At 44.5% G+C, this 22,319-nt stretch overlaps 1 protein-coding gene across 2 annotated transcripts in view; it reads right to left on the bottom strand.

The window, feature by feature from the left end:
• LOC128696805 (protein Spindly-B) overlaps positions 1-22,319 on the bottom strand; it is a 35,065-nt gene that overhangs the window by 2,651 nt on the left and 10,095 nt on the right. Inside the window, exons 3-5 of one of the 2 annotated variants that reach the window (XM_053788166.2) lie at positions 12,194-12,338; positions 4,821-4,886; positions 4,480-4,626 (exon numbers count right to left, since the gene is read on the bottom strand). In XM_053788166.2, coding sequence (XP_053644141.2) covers positions 4,480-4,626; positions 4,821-4,886; positions 12,194-12,338 — 358 coding nt within the window. Of the gene's footprint in view, positions 1-4,479; positions 4,627-4,819; positions 4,887-12,193; positions 12,339-22,319 lie in introns of both variants that reach the window. The other variant, XM_053788167.2, reaches the window with a different exon arrangement.

The raw sequence follows: 22,319 nt of genomic DNA, 5'->3' as shown, positions 1-22,319 counted from the left end.
AGAGCCTGATCAACCAGAATGTTACTGCTGGCCGCACACAATCCAACGTACGAACCACAGCCCGGCTGGTCAGATACCGATTTTAGGTGCTTGTCCAGTGCCTGCTTGAAGACAGCCAGGGGTCTATCGGTAATCCCCCTGATGTATGCTGGGAAGCAGTTGAATAGTCTTCGGGCCCCTGACACTGCGTTGTCTCTTAACGTGCTAGTGGCACCCCTGCTTTTCATTGGGGGATGTTGCATTGTCTTTTGCTTTCGTAGGGAGTGATTTTCGTGTGCTAGTTTGGTACTAATCCCTCTAGGATTTTCCAGGTGTATATAATCATGTATCTCTCCCGCCTGCATTCCAGGGAGTACAGGTTCAGGAACCTCAATCGTTCCCAGTAATTGAGGCGTTTTATCTCAGTTATGCGTGCCGTGAAGGTTCTCTGTACATTTTCTAGGTCAGCAATTTCACCTGCCTTGAAAAGTGCTGTTAGTGTGCAGCAATATTCCAGCCTAGATAGAACAAGCGCCCTGAAGAGTGTCATCATGGACTTGGCATCCCTAGTTTTGAAGGTTCTCATTATCCATCCTGTCATTTTTCTAGCAGATGCGATTGATACAGTGTTACCTGGAGTTTACCTGGAGAGAGTTCCGGGGGTCAACGCCCCCGCGGCCCGGTCTGTGACCAGGCCTCCTGGTGGATCAGAGCCTGATCAACCAGGCTGTTGCTGCTGGCTGCACGCAAACCAACGTACGAGCCACAGCCCGGCTGGTCAGGAACCGACTTTAGGTGCTTGTCCAGTGCCAGCTTGAAGACTGCCAGGGGTCTGTTGGTAATCCCCCTTATGTATGCTGGGAGGCAGTTGAACAGTCTCGGGCCCCTGACACTTATTGTATGGTCTCTTAACGTGCTAGTGACACCCCTGCTTTTCATTGGGGGGATGTTGCATCGTCTGCCAAGTCTTTTGCTTTCGTAGTGAGTGATTTTCGTGTGCAAGTTCGGTACTAGTCCCTCTAGGATTTTCCAGGTGTATATAATCATGTATCTCTCCCGCCTGCGTTCCAGGGAATACAGGTTCAGGAACCTCAAGCGCTCCCAGTAATTGAGGTGTTTTATCTCCGTTATGTGCGCCGTGAAGGTTCTCTGTACATTTTCTAGGTCAGCAATTTCACCTGCCTTGAAAGGTGCTGTTAGTGTGCAGCAATATTCCAGCCTAGATAGAACAAGTGACCTGAAGAGTGTCATCATGGGCTTGGCCTCCCTAGTTTTGAAGGTTCTCATTATCCATCCTGTCATTTTTCTAGCAGATGCGATTGATACAATGTTATGGTCCTTGAAGGTGAGATCCTCCGACATGATCACTCCCAGGTCTTTGACGTTGGTGCTTCGCTCTATTTTGTGGCCAGAATTTGTTTTGTACTCTGATGAAGATTTAATTTCCTCGTGTTTACCATATCTGAGTAATTGAAATTTCTCATCGTTGAACTTCATATTGTTTTCTGCAGCCCACTGAAAGATTCGGTTGATGTCCGCCAGGAGCCTTGCAGTGTCTGCAATGGAAGACACTGTCATGCAGATTCGGGTGTCATCTGCAAAGGAAGACACGGTGCTGTGGCTGACATCCTTGTCTATGTCGGATATGAGGATGAGGAAAAGGCCCGGGCCGGGAGAATACCGGCGAATCTTTAATAATAAATAATTCGAAAAGGATACAGTTACGTATTGACAGAAATGCTAGTTACAATTTCTTTATAAATTTATCAATATATGTCTGTTACGTGTTGTTGATAGAAATGCTGGTTACAATTTCTTTATAAAATTTACCAATATCAAACTCGAGTTATTTAGTCCGAGTCATATGTGAAGGTGTGTACTATGTTCATGTGTGTCAATTCACCTTTACGTGGTTGCAGGGGTAGTCTCAGCCCCTGGCCCCGCCTCTTTACTGGTCCCAAACTAGGTTTACTCTCCTGGCTCTGAGTGCCTTATTTCCAGGTATACCTGGTATGCCACTGGAAATAAGTCACTCTGTCTGACTTTTTTGGGTTATTCTAGGTTCTCTACACATATGCTGCTATGTATGCTAATCTGTGTAACTGTATCTATGTATACCTGAATAAACTTACTGGGAGCATTTCATGCCGTCTTTTGCTTTCGTAGGGAGTGATTTTCGTGTGCAAGTTTGGTACTAATCTCTCTAGGATTTTCCAAGTGTATATTATCATGTACGATCCACTTCCTGATTACTATAAGTGTGTGTGTGTGTGTGCGCGCGCGCGTGTTCGTGTGTGTGTGTGTGTGTGTGTGTGTGTGTGTGTGTGTGTGTGTGTGTGTGTGTGTGTGTGTGTGTGCATATATTTGTACGCTCGTGTGTATATGTCTGTGCGTGCGCCCTCGTGTGTGTATGTGTGTGTGTGTGCGCGCTAGTGTGGGTGTATGACCCACTTAATATTTGTATTTATAACTCATTACAATTGTGACCAGGTGTGGACATATCAGTGGCTCATTACTTTGTAATTTATTCATAATTGTAACCATGTATAGGAGTGAGGCTGATTCATTACCTTTGTAAATTGCCATGATTGTGACCAGATCTAATAGGAGTTCATTACCTTTGTAACTAGTTCATCTATCATAACTTTGGGGTCCAGTCCCTGGACCCATTATGTACCTTTGTAATCTTTTGACTACCGCCCACAGGATGGGTATGGGGTGCATAATAAAGATATTAAACTAACGATCCACTTCCTGATTACTATAAAAAAAACAGAAGATAAACTTTCCTAATATCTCTGCGACTCATCACAGGGATGATGAGTAACTCTTACAATCGTGAAGCACAGTGTTAAATTTACTACTTTTGAGAGCATGTTTAATATTAATATTTAAATATATCGGCTGGTATCGGTAACTTTTTCACCGATACCATAAAAATAGCCGATACCCACCAATACCAATACTTCAGCACTCAGCAAACCTAAGCTGACCATAAGCTTCATTGTAAAGTCTACTGCAAACCCAACAACCAACATGATCTCCACTTCTATTCACACCATAGTACTGAGAATAAATGTAGCTTCATTATTATCTTCCTGCCATACCCTCCGTATTTACAGAAATGAGTTCCTTGAAGAAAATGCTCTTTCTTCAAACTAGTGTTTTCTAAATTTTACCATTCTCCTCATTTCATCAGAAATTGCAAATGCCGTACACACATCTTTAACTCACAGAGGCGACACACTACCGAGAGGAGATACAGAGTCATCCCTAACAATTCCTTTGTCAAACACTTCAACATTCTCTCCAACACCAAACTCCAAGTAGCCACCCCTGCCTTCACTAGTCAAAAATATCACCGGCAAGGGACACCATCATATTCAATCTACTGCAGCGGTATATACAATCATTTGAAACGATTGACAAAATGTGTAGACAAAACATTCAGAGACTTACACACATTTCTGAATACCAATATGCCAGAATTGACGACTTGAAGAACGGCCCACAACCACTTAGTTACAAGGACGCACGACTCATCGCAAGGAGGAAGACATCCAGAGACACAGGATCTTAGAGTCATCACTCATCAGCATATCAAACAATTTCAGCCAGAACAACAGCTTCTACAATTACCTTCTTGCCAGGAAACCTCCTGATCCGTATCCTAGATAGGAACAATTCATGGTATGGAGGAACACTGCAGCAGGCCTATTAACCCATGTTAAGAAGACTTTTCAAATACAACACTGCTTATCCAACCTGTTTTTAAGCTACTTAAGGTAATAACTTCAACACACTCAACCTGACTTCTCACCTCACTACATACCGTATATACAGTTTCATTCTTTTTCTCTAGGCAGATCTGTTTGTGATTTGATGGAATTCACTGTGTGGCGCGGGCGAAATGTTATCAATAAAGAATCGCATCATACTGCATTTGTCTCTTTCCCAAAGAGAGTAAGACAAAGACTCAAACACCTCTAATTCCCAGGAGCAAAATGAAAGGATACATGGGTGAAATACTCGGTTCTTAAGTTGGGCACAGCCGCTCAAACTTCATGTTAAGGTGGCCCAAGGGAGGTGAGAAAGAACAAAATGAATGTCATAATAAGATATAAAATATAAGTGGATTATAAAGTGAATGTAAGGAGAGGATTGGATGTCGCTTAAAGGAGAATGTATAAGAGGTAAAGAGGAGACAGAAAGTTTAGAGTAATTAAGTGCTAAGTTAAATTTGGAGGAGTGCAAGACATAAAGTAGATAAAGTGGTATGGACCATCCTAATTAAAAATTAAGAGAGATCTTGCATAAGACGCTTATATACAGGAGTGAATGTGAAGTGATATCGATAAAAACAAATCATTTACGCACAGGAATAAGTAAAGAAATTCATGCATAAATTAACTTTGTAAAATTAAAAAAAAAATTGTTTTACAGTATTACTGAGGTGAAAATTAATTTGCCAGTTCTTAGCAAGTTCAAACAATAACTTACACGATGTTTTTCATGGTCTCTGTTGGCAAACGCTTAGGAGAGGAAGAAGCGAGAGCATTTTTCATTGAGTTAAGTCGTTCTACCTCTGCCTGCTTCTCCATCTTCTGGTCCAGATCATCGTCCGTGAAGACACCTTCATCCTGCTGCGATACAAGCCACAATTACAAACATTAGCTGATACTATATATACAATATTTTTTTGTGTTGTATATATCATTGATACGGCACATTTGAGACTATATGAATTAGGTACCTATACATTGCTACTTATACCTGATGACAATGTAATAAACAGGCCTAAATTTATAAGAATGCTGGTAATTAGTATTGTAATATTTACCCGCTCTCTCAGCCTCAAGTTGCTGTATTCTCTCGCAATGTCGTGAGAACTAGCTTCAAACTTTCTCCTGTCGTAAAAAAAATATATATATACTTAATTCACAATGAAAATATTTACAATTAAAAAACGCAAACTTATAATTGATAGGCAATATGGTGGATGTAAGTTAAGACACATGTGCAACATCTGGATATCTTTATTGTAGACGTTTCGCCATCCAGTGGCTTTATCAATACAGATTCTAGGAATCCCGCCTACCAGTGACTATGCCCTCGTCTGCTACACGTCCTTGTCCACTGACACCTATATAACCGCCAGTTTGAACATTAAAATGGTATAAAATACCGACAGGTTGTTAGGTAAGACACATATGCAACAGTTAGGTATCTTTATTTCGAAACGTTTCGCCTACCTAACTGTTGCATATGTGTCTTACCTCATAACCGCCAGTCTTCTTGCCTTCGCTCTGATGTGACCTAGCCTGCTGCCAGCTACTCAAGATTCAAGACTTCAACTACCACAAGTTCAATGCAACAGTCCCTGCTATTCCTGTTCTCAAGTCTGCCCCACGATCGCCTTAGCTGCTAGGTTAAGCCCTGGCTCTATTTCTATGACTAAGAACACTCCTCTCCAGAGCTATTCTTCATCTGTCCCGTCTTCCCCGCTCATCCCACTGGGATCTTACCTAAACTTGTTTGCTTTGCTTTTGCTTTGCCTTCGCTCCCCACTCCTGGTCCGTCGTGCTGTCGGATCACACAGTTGCTCTACACTCAAGAAGCCTCCCTTCAACCCCGCCGGGGTGGGGAATTTATATTCTACAAACGTCACATCCTTTTCATACTGCTGTCGCATCGCGTTAAAATCAAGCCTGTGAATGGTGCAATAAATGACTCCTCGAAGTTAGCTTTAGCTACCGTCGTTAGGACCTGCCTGCAGGTCAAATTTACGGCAATCCACTCTCTGAAGGACTCTTTCATTGTCGTCTGCACAGACGACACGGAAGCATCAAAACTAATGGACGACTCTTCAGTCAGGACCCTACAAATAAATAACAAAAAGGCACAATACCGTGACTGGAACGATACACAAATAACTCGCACATAAAAGAGAGAAGCTTACGACGACGTTTCGGTCCGACTTGGACCATTGACAAAGTCAATGGTCCAAGTCGGACCGAAACGTCGTCGTAAGGACCCTACAAACACAACAATTCACTCTATGTTAGGTAAGACACATATGCAACAGTTAGGTATCTGTTTCAGACAACGGAACAATGCTCTTCTCCAGACTGAGGGACTGACCACCTCAAAACTTTAAGGGTGATGGACTGATTACATCGTCTTCAAGTATCTTCTGCTTCTATCAACTTTTCTGTACTCGACTGAAGAAGCCTACTGTGTAGGCGAAACGTTTCGAAATAAAGATACCTAACTGTTGCATATGTGTCTTACCTAACAATCTGTCGGTATTTTATACCATTTTAATGTTCAATTCACTCTATCCCCGTCTCCATTCTTGAAGTCGAAACGTTTGGTCTTTGTGAAAAGACTGGACAATATGGTCACCTCCCTCTCTACTGAAGCACTGAAGACATCTATTGAGGAACAAAACACCTGGGCCTCGGTAGACAGCATCTCCAAGATTCCCAACGCCTCATCTATGCTAAAGATTACATTCACAGACATCTCAATGGCTGCCCAAGCTCTCTCTGACGGTCTGGCCATCTCATATTACCACATTCACCCTAGTCATATAGAACAAGAATGTTTCACATACATCTCCCACTGCTGGACCTGCCACTCCTATAAACACACCACCAAGGACTGCCCCGTCAAGGATAAGAAGTTTTGTTCAAAATGTGGGAATGATGGACACGATTTCAGATCCTGCACCATTACTACAGCACCATCATGTCTTAACTGCAAGGGTAATCATCATACTCTTGCAGCTAAGTGCCCACTCAGGAAAGAAATATTGAAGAAAACGAAAGTTCCTAAGAACACCTCCAATTCACCGACATATGCTACAATAACCAAACCACAAACCGACACCACCAAGACTTTACACGCTAATCTACAAGCACCATCGCCCAGCAACTCCCTCTCTCCACTCCCCGACGGTGCTTCCTCCAAGGTGCCGTACTGCATGGTGTATGCACACCTTGCAAACGCAGCAATCCCCGGCACTTTCAACACCACTATCCTGAACACATCGACTCCAGGCTGAGGGACTGATTACCTCATACTCCTCCTCTCCTTACGCCTTCCTCTTTGTATTGGACTGATGAAGCCACTGTGTGGCGAAACGTTTCCTGAATAAAGATTCCCATATGCTGCATAAGTGTCTCAATCTTCAACTTGTCGGTTTTTCAAACCATTCATCACATACCCAAGAGTTGCACATGTGTCTAATTTATCAACATGTCGGTTCTCTCAACCATTCATCTAAAAACACCACTATCAACGAACTATTCCGTCTGAACAACATGCCTGCCTTCAATTTTCCGGACTCCACACCTTCAGCAGACACTCAAGATCCTTCCCAACGTCCTGAACTTTACTGCACCTACAGACCTGTCTCCTGCCCAAGCAACTGCTCCAGTAACTTCTATGTGTGTGATGAATGGTTTGAAAAACCGACAAGTTGAAGATTGAGACACTTATGCAGCATATGGGAATCTTTATTCAGGAAACGTTTCGCCACACAGTGGCTTCATCAGTCCAATACAAAGAGGAAGGCGTAAGGAGAGGAGTATGAGGTAATCAGTCCCTCAGCCTGGAGTCGATGTGAACAATAAAATGGTATAAAATACCGACAGGTTGTTTAGGTAAGACACATGTGCAACAGTTAGGTATCTTTATTTCGAAACGTTTCGCTTACACAGTAGGCTTCTTCAGTCGAGTACAGCAAATTTGATAGAAGCAGAATAGACTTGAAGACGATGTAATCAGTCCATCACCCTTAAAGTTTTAAGGTGGTCAGTCCCTCAGTCTGGAGAACGGTATTGTTCCATTAAGAGTGATGGACTGATTACATCGTCTTCAAGTCTCTTCTGCTTCTATCAACTTTGCTGTACTGGAGTCGATGTGTTCAGTCCATCAATCTTGTAGAATGGTGGACTGAGCACATCGACTCCAGGCTGAGGGACTGATTACCTCATCTCCTCTCCTTACGCCTTCCTCTTTGTATTGGACTGATGAAGATGCTGTACTTTCTACAAGATTGATGGACTGAACACATCGACTCCAGGTTGAGGGACTGATTACCTCATTCTCCTCCTCTCCTTACGCCTTCCTCTTTGTATTGGACTGATGAAGCCACTGTGTGGCGAAACGTTTCCTGAATAAAGATTCCCATATGCTGCATAAGTGTCTCAATCTTCAACTTGTCGGTTTTTCAAACCATTCATCACAACTGTCAGACACTGCAGCATCATGGGATCTTGTTACAAAGAATTCTTCAACACTTGTTCAACCTTTGGACGAAGACCTACTTCGACTAGTGGATGGTACCACTATGACCCCGCCTCCATCTGCTTCACGTCACCTCACTACAGTATATAAGCCACGTCTACGGCCCTATGCTGTACATTCTACAAGATTGATGGACTGAACACATCGACTCCAGGTTGAGGGACTGATTACCTCATTCTCCTCCTCTCCTTACGCCTTCCTCTTTGTATTGGACTGATGAAGCCACTGTGTGGCGAAACGTTTCCTGAATAAAGATTCCCATATGCTGCATAAGTGTCTCAATCTTCAACTTGTCGGTTTTTCAAACCATTCATCACAACTGTCAGACACTGCAGCATCATGGGATCTTGTTACAAAGAATTCTTCAACACTTGTTCAACCTTTGGACGAAGACCTACTTCGACTAGTGGATGGTACCACTATGACCCCGCCTCCATCTGCTTCACGTCACCTCACTACAGTATATAAGCCACGTCTACGGCCCTATGCTGTACATTCTACAAGATTGATGGACTGAACACATCGACTCCAGGTTGAGGGACTGATTACCTCATTCTCCTCCTCTCCTTACGCCTTCCTCTTTGTATTGGACTGATGAAGCCACTGTGTGGCGAAACGTTTCCTGAATAAAGATTCCCATATGCTGCATAAGTGTCTCAATCTTCAACTTGTCGGTTTTTCAAACCATTCATCACAACTGTCAGACACTGCAGCATCATGGGATCTTGTTACAAAGAATTCTTCAACACTTGTTCAACCTTTGGACGAAGACCTACTTCGACTAGTGGATGGTACCACTATGACCCCGCCTCCATCTGCTTCACGTCACCTCACTACAGTATATAAGCCACGTCTACGGCCCTATGCTGTACATTCTACAAGATTGATGGACTGAACACATCGACTCCAGGTTGAGGGACTGATTACCTCATTCTCCTCCTCTCCTTACGCCTTCCTCTTTGTATTGGACTGATGAAGCCACTGTGTGGCGAAACGTTTCCTGAATAAAGATTCCCATATGCTGCATAAGTGTCTCAATCTTCAACTTGTCGGTTTTTCAAACCATTCATCACAACTGTCAGACACTGCAGCATCATGGGATCTTGTTACAAAGAATTCTTCAACACTTGTTCAACCTTTGGACGAAGACCTACTTCGACTAGTGGATGGTACCACTATGACCCCGCCTCCATCTGCTTCACGTCACCTCACTACAGTATATAAGCCACGTCTACGGCCCTATGCTGTCAGTCCGATCATACAGTTGCTCTACACCGCAAGAAGCCTCTCTTCGACCCCGTCGGGGTGTAGAATTTATATTCTACAAACGTGATATCCTTTTCACAATGCTGTCGAATCGTGTGAAAATCAAGCCTGTGAATGGTGCAATAAATGACTCCTCGAAGTTAGCTTTAGCTACCGTCGTTAGGACCTGCCTGCAGGTCAAATTTACGGCAATCCACTCTCTGAAAGACTCCTTCATTGTCGTCTGCACAGATGACACGGAAGCACTAAAACTAATGGACGACTCTTCAATCAGGACCCTACAAACACAACAATTCACTCTATCCCCGTCTCCATTCTTGAAGTCGAAACGTTCGGTCTTTGTGAAAAGACTTGACAATATCGTCACCTCTCTCTCTACTGAAGCACTGAAGACATCTATTGAGGAACAAAACACGTGGGCCTCGGTAGACAGCATCTCAAAGATCCCCAACGCCACATCAATGCTAAAGATTACATTCTCAGACATCTCCATGGCTGCCCAAGCTCTCTCTGACGGTCTGGCCATCTCATATTACCACATTCACCCAAGTCATATAGAACAAGAACGTTTCACATACATCTCCCACTGCTGGACCTGCTACTCCTATAATCACACCACCAAGGACTGCCCCATCAAGAATAAGAAGTTTTGTTCAAAATGTGGGAATGATGGACACGATTTCAGATCCTGCACCATTACTACAACACCAACATGTCTTAACTGCAAGGGTAATCATCATACCCTTGCAGCTAAGTGCCCACTCAGGAAAGAAATCATATTGAAGAAAACTAAAGTTCTGAAGAAGACCTCCAATTCACCGACATATGCTGCAATAACCAAACCACAAACCGACGCCATCAAGACTCTACACGCTAATCTACAGGCACCATCGCCCAGCAACTCCCTCTCTCCACTCCCCGACGGTGCTCCTTCCAAGGTGCTGTACTGCATGGTGTATGCACACCTTGCAAACGCAGCAAGCCCCGGCACTTTCAACACCACTATTAACGAACTATTCCGTCTGAACAACATGCCTGCCTTCAATTTTCCGGAATCCACACCTTCAGAAGACATCCTCAAGATCCTTCCCAACGTCCTGAACTTTACTGCACCTACAGACCTGTCTCCTGCCCAAGCAACTGCTCCTGTAACTTCTATAACCACTTCCACCGCTGACAACGTTGATCAAGTTGCCTCAACCACCGCCTCCCACCTCTCCCAGCCTGCTGTTACACAACCATTACACCTCACAGCTGCTCCTGTCGAACCTCAGTCACCTGCTACCACCATTGTAGATTCTCCCAGTGAATCCACTCCAGAAGAGGAAGATAACGACGACTCCAGTAAACCCTCATGGGAAAACCTTACCTTTTACACTTCTCCTTCAAATACTGACACCATGACCTGTACTGAACTCTACAAAAGCCTCGGTGCTGGAACAGTCAAGTATGCATGTGAATCACCGCTTCACTTCACACTCACCCAAGTTCTTGAGTTCATCAAGCCTCTACGTTTCACCTTCAGCAACAAGGCTAAATTATACCACCTATCTAGAAGCAGCTTCAAAAAGTTTGAAAATGGCTCCATTGCTAACCTGCCTCCTCAGTTACTCCTATAACTCCCATATATGTTCTACCCTCTGATGTGACCTAGCCTGCTGCCAGCTACTCAAGATTCAAGACTTCAACTACAACAAGTTCAATGCAACAGTCCCTGCTATTCCTGTTCTCAAGTCTGCCCCACGATCGCCTTAGCTGCTGGGTTAAGCCCTGGCTCTATTTCTCTTACTAAGAACACTCCTCTCCAGAGCTATTCTTCATCTGTCCCGTCTTCCCCACTCATCCCATTGGGATCTTACCTAAACTTGTTTGCTTGCTTTGCCTATGCTGTACTTTCTACAAGATTGATGGACTGAACACATCGACTCCAGGTTGAGGGACTGATTACCTCATTCTCCTCCTCTCCTTACGCCTTCCTCTTTGTATTGGACTGATGAAGCCACTGTGTGGCGAAACGTTTCCTGAATAAAGATTCCCATATGCTGCATAAGTGTCTCAATCTTCATCTGTCCCGTCTTCCCCGCTCATCCCATTGGGATCTTACCTGAACTTGTTTGTATGTTGTTTTGCCTTCGCTCCAGATTCTCCTCCACCACGATGCTGTGAACACTAGCTCCAAGGCTGAGGGACTGATTACCTCATAAGAACATAAGAATGGAGGAACATTGCAGAAGGCCTACTGGCCCATGCAAGGCAAGTCCTTATCAAACGACCTCTACCTAAAGCTACCCAAGAAATAAATCTCGTACCCACTGACACCAATCAAACCCAGCCCCTCCCACTCATCATTTGTATATAGTTCTCTGTTTTCTAATTATGTCCTAGAATCTGTATTGATAAAGCCACTGGATGGCGAAACGTCTACAATAAAGATATCCAGATGTTGCACATGTGTCTTAACTTCATACTGTCGGTATTTTATACCTTTCTTGCACAATGTGGTGGATGCCTCGTCCTATGACGAAACGTGCGAACTATAGGTTTGCCCCATTTATGCAGTAAATAATTTTATGTAAGATGAATGGATAATTAAATCAGAAACTGACGTACATGAACATTATCAGGAATATCTTACACTAGCTGGTCTGTGGCCTGACGAAATTCGTCTCTGCGTGCTCGTGACTTGGCTAGCTTGGTCTTGACAGCAGTCAAATCTGCATTGCTCTGCTGAATCCTGGCCAGCTGCAGTTTCTCCTGCTCCTTCAGTTCGGTCTCTTTGGCTGCGGAGGGGAAGGGCCACAATATAACGGTGATACTTGCTGCTCCCTGCCTGCCGCCACACACACGCTCGCACGCACGTCTCACGACGACGGCGACGGCGGTGACGAGGGCGACATCACAGCAAGTCCCGGGCCTGCGCCCCTTCCCTTCCTGCACAACATACATACATACATGCAGGCTGGAGGAAATATCCTCCAGCCTGTTGTGCAGGAAGGGAAGGGGCGCAGGCCCGGGACTTGCTGTGATGTCGCCCTCGTCGTGAGACGTGCGTGCGAGCGTGTGTGTGGCGGCAGGCAGGGAGCAGCAAGTACCAAGAGCAGACATGTTGGGATAACGGTGATACTTGGCATGGATGAGGGACAACCTTAGCAACGGACTTCAAATTTTCAAATATATCTGCAATGTGTTTATTGTATTTTCATGATTGCTGAAAGAGAACATAAGAACATAAGAAAGGAGGAACACTGCAGCAGGCCTGTTGGCCCATACTAGGCAGGTCCTTTACAATCCATCCCACTAACAAAACATTTGCCCAACCCAAGGGAAATGTAGATAAGGTGAGAATAAGGGACGGTTGAAGTCAAGGATCTCCTTTGAAGGGAAGAGAAAAAAAAAACTTTTAAAAATATTTTGAGAAAAATAAAGAAAGGTATTTTAAAAATATTTTATCTACAAGAAGCAATAACGTAAACACTACTATTGGTTGTTAGGTAAGACACATATGCAACAGTTAGGTATCTTTATTTTGAAACGTTTCGCCTACACAGTAGGCTTCTTCAGTCGAGTACAAAAAATGTGATGAATGGTTTAAAAAACCGACAAGTTGAAGATTGAGACACTTATACAGCATATGGGAATCTTTATTCAGGAAACGTTTCGCCACACAGTGGCTTCATCAGTCCAATACAAAGAGGAAGTTGTGCAAGAAAGGTATAAAATACCGACAATATGAAAGTTAAGACACATGTGCAACATCTGGATATCTTTATTGTTATTTGCCCTCGTCTGCTGCCCGTCCCTATCCACTGACGCCTATATAAACCGCCAGTCTTCTTGTCTTTGCTGACGTGTGCTTACCTAACACATCGACGATCTCGCCTCTCTCGAATTACCCCGTGTTGAGTAGTGCTTTGAGTAGTGCTTGCTGGACCTTCGTCTTCCTCTCCACCATCAGGATTGGTGCGTCGGTGGTTGCCGACCGAAGGGCAGGAAGCCTCTTGCTGCCTGAATTCTCTTCGCCTGTTGACTGCACGCCATACAGCCAGTCTCGCCACCACTCAGGATATACAGTGCTCCATCAAGCTACAGTTCACCTCCTCAGTGTCCTGCGCCAGGCAAGTACGTGTGTCTACTTACACGTACTTGCCTAGCTGAGTACTCTCACTTTTTGGCCGATTGTCACCTCCAATTACATCTTTTCGTAATTAGACGATGCCTTCGTTGCCTTCCACCTCCCACCCCCCTTCCACTCTCCCCCAACCTCCCACACCTGCCTCTGCTTCTACTAAATCCAATTCCTTCTCGCTAAACCTCAAATTTTCTAATCCTGATGCCACTATCTGTCCGGAAAATTTATTATATCAGATCACTGGTGCACCTCAACTTAAAGTCTTCAAAACCAACTCAGGCTTCAAACTCCTTCTTGACAAACATTCCTACGAAGCGTACACCTCAAGCGATACCAGACAAAAACTTCTCAACGCAGGCTTCACCATTATTTGGACTCCTGAGCACCGTGCCAAAAGCACAGTCATTGCTAAACACGTAGACTACTCTCTCCTGACAGCCTATGACACAGACAAAGAAGACTTAATAAAAGATATCAGTACTAAGAACAAAGTCTCTGTTGACGATATTTACAGACCAGAAAACTCTACCATTCTCAAAATACGCTGTTCTACTCCTGCTGACGCCTCTACACTCTTCAGTCAAGGAATCTTTGCCAAGACCATCCGCATTCCTCCAAACGCTCTCTTCACTCCGAACTTCCACCCAATCACACAATGTCTTAAATGCTACAAATTCGGCCACGACAAAAACACATGCACATCTACACAAGTCTGCTCCAGATGTTCAGCAACTGGCCACTTCTGGAATACTTGCAACCTCCCCCTTAAATGTTCTAACTGCGGCGGGTCACACACTGCAGTTGCAAATTCCTGCCCTTCTAGAAAGCACATTCTCTCCTCCCTCAGAGCAAGCCAACCTCCCTCCCTCCCCAACCCCTTCCCTGCTCCTCCCTCCCCTTCCTTACCTCCCTCCCCTTCCACACCTCCCTCCCCTACCCCCAATGCCTGGGCCTCCCCACGCACTTGGTCTACCTCTTCTACTCTACACACATCAAACACCAACACACAGACTACAAGCACTTCTCCTTCTACACCCACACTAGACTACAAAACTAACTGTCAACTTGCCACTGCTGCCCACTCTGCGATGGTAATCTCACAAGCTTACCAATCAGACTACTCACATGTCCTTAACCTAATCTTGTCTGCTAACAATCTTCCCTCTTTAATTATCCCTCCTTCCTGCTTCTCTTCCAAGCCTCCTACAACCTCTCCCTCCTTCCTCTCTCCCACCCCCCCACTTCCTACTCCCACCAGCTCTCCTCCTCCACTACCTCTCTTCACTACTTCTACACCTCCCACCAACACCCCTACTGCTACTGCTACGACCACCCCTCCCCCCACTTCCTTACCCACTTCATCCCCTTCCAAAGCTTCCACTTCCTCACAGCTTACCAAAACTTCCACTTCCTCTGCATCCACCTTCGCCCACTCCACCACAACCAAAACCTCATCCAGGTCCAACTCCACCTCCTCCAGACAAAATCCACTCAAACCTAAACCTACCCCAACTTCTGACGGACAGACCAAAGAACATAAAAACAGATCCATCTCTTCCTCCCCCTCCAGGAAACGGGTCCGTAGCACCTACAAACACACATCCACTGATGGCACCACTATCACGGGCTTTAATCCAAACTCCTCCCCCGACATTAACTTTGCTAAGACGAAACCATTAAATCACGTTTAAGGTGATTCAGTTCAACGTACGTTCTTACTTTACAATTAGACACCTACTGGCCGAGCTCCTTGAAGCAGAGAGGCCAGATATTGTTTTGCTAAACAGTACCTGCCTCAAAGCCCCTCAATGTATCCGCCATTATGGTTATACTGCACTACAGTCCCCCTATGATCCCCACGATGGGGTTGCCATCCTTGTCAATTCCAACATAAAACATGAATTTCTCCCAATCCCTTTTATTCACCAACACTGTCTTGCGGTCAGAATACACACCCACCTTGGCCCCTTTATCTTTTTCACCACCTATGCTCGCCCAAACACTACTCTCAACATACACGACCTCTCCTTAGTCTTCAACTACACCAACACACCAACTTACCTACTAGCTGACATGAATGCCAAACACACTGCCTTTCATCACACCAGTAACAACCAACTTGGTCACCAATTACTCAACTTCACAAACCATAAACACCTAATTCATCTTGGCCCAGACTTCAATACCTTCTTCAACCACACGGGCCAAGGCAAACCAGACATCATTCTGGCAAACCGAGCCAGCTCTCTATTTCAACATTACATCTCACCTGGCCCTATTACAGGCTCTGATCACATCCCAGTCATCTTACACATCTCCTCCAACCCTATCCTCATTCCAACCACACCTTCATTCTCCTACAAGAACGCTGACTGGGATGCTTTCAAACAACACATAGACAATATTAACCTCACCTATGACTACAACAACAAACCTATCTCTGACATCGATACTCAACTTGATCTCATCCAGGACACCATTACACAAGCAGCCAACATCGCAATACCAAAGAAAACTCACACCACTCGTTATTCCTTCAAACCGTCACTCAGAACAAGAAGACTAATTATCTGCTACCACAACCGCTTCCTCTACAACACACATAGATTTAATCAAGTCCGATTAGATCTCACTTACCTTAGAAACAACATTTTACACAGCCTAGACCAAGACCACAACAATCACTGGTCACGACTAATACAACAAGCGGACAGGCAGCGTGTTAAAAACACTAAAGCCTTCTGGAACTTTATCAAAAAAATCAGAGGCACTACTCCCACCAACAAATTCAAACACATCACCCACAACAACACACACATCTCAGACCCACAGGCTGCTACCAACATCTTCAAACACATCTGGGAGAACATCTTCCACCCTCACCCACCTCGCCCTAACGTTATTCAACACATTCAGAACATAGAACACTGGAACACTGCACACACACAAGAAACAACACCAGACAGCCACATACATCTAGACACTCTTACCTCCTCCCAAGAACTCGACACTCCTTTCACCAACACAGACATTAAAACTCTCCTCAGACACCTTCCTCCAAAGGCTCCTGGTGCCTCTGGCCTAAACCATATTATCCTGAAACACCTTCCTGACTCTATCATTACTGCCTACACAAACCTCCTCAATGCCTCCCTTGCCTCTGGATACTTCCCTTCCCTCTTCAAAGCTGCTACTGCTATCCTCCTTCCTAAACCCAATAAAGACCACTCTGACCCTAGAAACTATCGCCCTATCAGCCTCCTCGAAACTTTAGGAAAACTCTTTGAAAAACTCATTAATCATCGCCTTCGCAGATACCTGGAACATAATTCTCTACTTTCAGATGGCCAGTTTGGCTTCAGAACACACAGATCCACACAGGATGCCATTAACATCATTCTCAACTACATCCACATAAACACAAAACAAAGAAACAGGACAGCCCTGGTTGCAAAAGACGTTGAAAAAGCTTTTGACACTGTGTGGCACGAGGGGCTCAAGTACAAACTCTGCACTAACTTCAACCTGCCTCTCAATACTCGTAAACTCCTCTGCAACTTCCTAGACGGCCGTACCATGAGAATCAAATTCCAAGGCTGTTACTCTGACTACTTCACACTAAATGCTGGAGTACCCCAGGGATCTGTCCTTTCCCCTACCCTCTACATTTTATACACTAACGACATTCCAACACCTGTATACCACAACTCCATCACACTAGCCTATGCAGACGACATTACACAACTTATCACTCATGCCAATATAGATACACTCACACACAAAACACAAAATGAGGTTGACAGGATAGCCATCTGGGAACAAAAATGGAGGATCAAAACCAATGCAGCAAAATCCAGCATTACGTATTTTAACTACAGGAAACGTGATCCTCCATTACCTGTCGAACTCAGAACAGCTGACACCCGCACTTACTTCCCTATCACACAATCTGTCACTGTCCTTGGCGTTAATCTTGACTACCTTCTTCGTTTACACGGACACATTCACTCAAGGCATGCAATAGCTAGTAAGGCCCTTGCGGGCCTCTACAAGCTGAAACATGCCTCTCAACGCACCAAACTACACCTCTACAAATCCCTAATACGTCCTCTGATAACTTACTCTCCTCTAGCCCTCTCTCTTGCAGCAAAAACAAACTTACTTAAACTGCAGCGTGTCCAGAACAAGGCGCTGCGCTGGGTGCTTGATGTCAGATGGGAGGACTTCGCCACAAGCGAGTCTCTCCATGCCCAGTTAGACGTCCCTGCGCTGAATCTGTACTGGAAGAGGCTCAGTGACAGACAGATAGACAAACTTGAGACACGACATGACTACTGGACCTCTCTCCTTGACGAAGACATTCGCAGACCCACAAACCAACACAACCTTTTCTACTCCTTGCATGATCCTGCTCCTAACCCTACTTACAAATAACCTTGGATCCGCTGACAGGTACCTTCTAAGACAGGTACCATTCTCTGACCCACGTTCGCCTTAGCTTTTTTGGGTTAAGACATGACTCAGTTCTGCACTCCTCTCTAGCTCTAAACGTCGCAAGTCCCTTACTCCCAGCTCACCCCACCGGAGTCCCAACAGAAGAACCGGAATTTCTCTTTTCAATATCTGTCCCACGATCGCCTTTGCTGCTGGGTTAAGCCCTGGCTCTATTTCTACGACTAAGAACACTCCTCTCCAGCACTATTCTTCGTCTGTCCCGTCTTCCCCGCTCATCCCATTTGGGATCTTACCTGAACTTTCGTTCGTTCGTTCGTTCGACTTTTCTCCAGATTCTCCTTCACCACGATGCTGTGAACACTAACTCCAAGGCCGAGGGACTGATTACCTCATCTTTTGTATATAGTTCTACTGTCTTCCTATTATGTCCTAGAATCTGTATTGATAAAGCCACTGGATGGCGAAACGTCTACTACAATAAAGATATCCAGATGTTGCACATGTGTCTTAACTTTCATATTGTCGGTATTTTATACCTTTCTTGCACAACTTGTCAGACACTGCAACATCATGGAATCTTGGTTCAGAGGACATCTACAAGACCTTCACGGCTGCTGCAACTAACCCATCTCTTTGGGAAGGACCTACTTCCACTGGGGAATCCCGCCTACCAGTGACTTTGCCCTCGTCTGCTGCCCGTCCCTATCCACTGACGCCTATATAAACCGCCAGTCTTCTTGTCTTTGCTCCAGATTCTCCTCCACCACGATGCTGTGAACACTAACTCCAAGGCCGAGGGACTGATTACCTCATCTTTTGTATATAGTTCTACTGTCTTCCTATTATGTCCTAGAATCTGTATTGATAAAGCCACTGGATGGCGAAACGTCTACTACAATAAAGATATCCAGATGTTGCACATGTGTCTTAACTTTCATCAGTCCCTCAGTCTGGAGAAGAGCATTGTTCCGAAGTTTGAAACAATATGAAGTTGAAAGGACAGAATGGAGCCTTATATAGCGCCAGGAGGTGAGACGCAGGTCACTTTGGGAGGTCAGGTCCCTCTCAAATCCAGCCGTTCTAACTAGTAGAGGTTGTCAAAGTTGATTTCAGGTCTGTACCAAGATACCCTTGTGTTGCAGTGTCTGACAGACCTGCAATCAACTTTGACAACCTCTACTAGTTAGAACGGCTGGATTTGAGAGGGACCTGACCTCCCAAAGTGACCTACGTCTCACCTCCTGGCGCTATATAAGGCTCCATTCTGTCCTTTCAACTTCATATTGACCTCTCAACTTCGATAACCTCCACTAGTGAGAATGGATGGATTTGAGAGGGACCTGACCGCCCAACATCTGAGTTCTTACCTCTTCTAGTGACCTACGTCTCACCTCTTGGCGCTATATAAGGCTCCATCCTGCCACTTCATCTCCATATTGTTTCATACTATGGCACAATGCTCTTCTCCAGACTGAGGGACTGACCACCTGAAAACTTTAAGGGTGATGGACTGATTACATCGTCTTCAAGTATTTTCTGCTTCTATCAACTTTTCTGTACTCGACTGAAGAAGCCTACTGTGTAGGCGAAACGTTTCGAAATAAAGATACCTAACTGTTGCATCTGTGTCTTACCTAACAACCTGTCGGTATTTTATACCATTTTATTGTTCAATCTGTCAGACACTGCAACACAAGGGTATCTTGGTACAGACCTGCAATCAACTTCGACAACCTCCACTAGTGAGAACGGATGGATTTGAGAGGGACCTGACCGCCCAACATCAGAGTTCTTACCTCTTCTAGTGACCTACGTCTCACCTCTTGGCGCTATATAAGGCTCCATCCTGCCACTTCATCTCCATATTGTTTCATACTATGGAACAATGCTCTTCTCCAGACTGAGGGACTGACCACCTCAAAACTTTAAGGGTGATGGACTGATTACATCGTCTTCAAGTATCTTCTGCTTCTATCAACTTTTCTGTACTCGACTGAAGAAGCCTACTGTGTAGGCGAAACGTTTCGAAATAAAGATACCTAACTGTTGCATATGTGTCTTACCTAACAACCTGTCGGTATTTTATACCATTTTATTGTTCAATCTGTCAGACACTGCAACACAAGGGTATCTTGGTACAGACCTGCAATCAACTTCGACAACCTCCACTAGTGAGAATGGATGGATTTGAGAGGGACCTGACCGCCCAACATCTGAGTTCTTACCTCTTCTAGTGACCTACGTCTCACCTCTTGGCGCTATATAAGGCTCCATCCTGCCACTTCATCTCCATATTGTTTCATACTATGGAACAATGCTCTTCTCCAGACTGAGGGACTGACCACCTCAAAACTTTAAGGGTGATGGACTGATTACATCGTCTTCAAGTATCTTCTGCTTCTATCAACTTTTCTGTACTCGACTGAAGAAGCCTACTGTGTAGGCGAAACGTTTCGAAATAAAGATACCTAACTGTTGCATATGTGTCTTACCCAACAACCTGTCGGTATTTTATACCATTTTATTGTTCGACTTCAAGGGTGATGGACTGATTACATCGTCTTCACATCTCTACTGTTCCTGCCTACTTTCTGTATTCGACTGAAGAAGCCTACTGTGTAGGCGAAACGTTTCGGAATAAAGTTGTCTAACTGTTGCATATGTGTCTTACCTAACAACCTGTCGGTATTGTATACCATTTTGATGTTCATCTTGTCAGACACTGCAACACATGGCATCTTGGTACAGAAAACACCTTTGACAAGCTTTTCAAGTGAGAAGTGTTGGATCTGAGAGGGACATGACCTCTCAGTGGCTACATTCTCACTACTACTACTTCCGACAGTTTTTAAGTCTCCGCACTGTCGCTTGATCTTCAGATAGTTCCTGACTATGGAACTGAACTTCTCCAGGCCGAGGGACTGACAACCTCAAATTCTACGACTTCAAGGGTTTGTAGATGAATGGTTCAGAGAACCGACGTGTTGATAAATTAGACACATGTGCAACTCTTGGGTATCTTTATTGAGGAAACGTTTCGCCACACAGTGGCTTCATCAGTCCATACGTAGGAGAAACTTGAAGAACAGGAGAAGAATGTGGTAATCAGTCCCTCAACCTTGAGTATTCAAGATTGATGGACTGAACACATCGACTCAAGGTTGAGGGACTGATTACCTCATTCTTCTCCTGTTCTTCAAGTTTCTCCTACGTATGGACTGATGAAGCCACTGTGTGGCGAAACGTTTCCTCAATAAAGATACCGAAGAGTTGCACATGTGTCTAATTTATCGACTTCAAGGGTGATGGACTGATTACATCGTCTTCACATCTCTACTGTTCCTGCCTACTTTCTGTATTCGACTGAAGAAGCCTACTGTGTAGGCGAAACGTTTCGGAATAAAGTTGTCTAACTGTTGCATATGTGTCTTACCTAACAATGAATCCCTTGTAAAGTAAAAGGACACAAGTGCAACTAATGTGACATTTATTGTGGCAACGTTTCGCTCTCCAGGAGCTTTATCAAGCGAATGAACATTAAAATGGTATAAAATACCGACAGATTGTTAGGTAAGACACATATGCAACAGTTAGGTATCTTTATTTCGAAACGTTTCGCCTACACAGTAGGCTTCTTCAGTCGAGTACAGAAAAGTTGATAGAAGCAGAAGATACTTGAAGACGATGTAATCAGTCCATCACCCTTAAAGTTTTGAGGTGGTCAGTCCCTCAGTCTGGAGAAGAGCATTGTTCCGTTGTCTGAAACAATATGAAGTTGAAGTAACAGGATGGAGCCTTTATATAGTGCCAGGAGGTGAGACGTAGGTTGCTTTGGGAGGGCAGGTCCCTCTCAAACCCAGCCGTTCTCACTAGTAGAGGTCGAAGTTGATGGTCTGTACCAAGATACCCTTGTGTTGCAGTGTCTGACAGAATGAACATTATCAAGCCTTGATAAAGCTCCTGGAGAGCAAAACGTTGCCACAATAAATGTCACATTAGTTGCACTTGTGTCCTTTTACTTTACATATTGTCGGTAATTCTACCAACTTTATTACAATGAATCCCTTGTTAATAATTTAGAAGTTTCAGAGGAACTGGGTGCTAGCGACCACAAATCAATTACATTTAGAATTGAATGGAAGTATGATAGTAGGGATAACTCAGTAACAGTCCCAGA

This window comes from Cherax quadricarinatus, chromosome 52, assembly GCF_038502225.1.
Source record: "Cherax quadricarinatus isolate ZL_2023a chromosome 52, ASM3850222v1, whole genome shotgun sequence".
Classification (NCBI taxonomy): domain Eukaryota; kingdom Metazoa; phylum Arthropoda; class Malacostraca; order Decapoda; family Parastacidae; genus Cherax; species Cherax quadricarinatus.
Note: the sequence above shows the minus strand (reverse complement) of the source record. Positions and strands in the feature narration are given on the sequence as shown.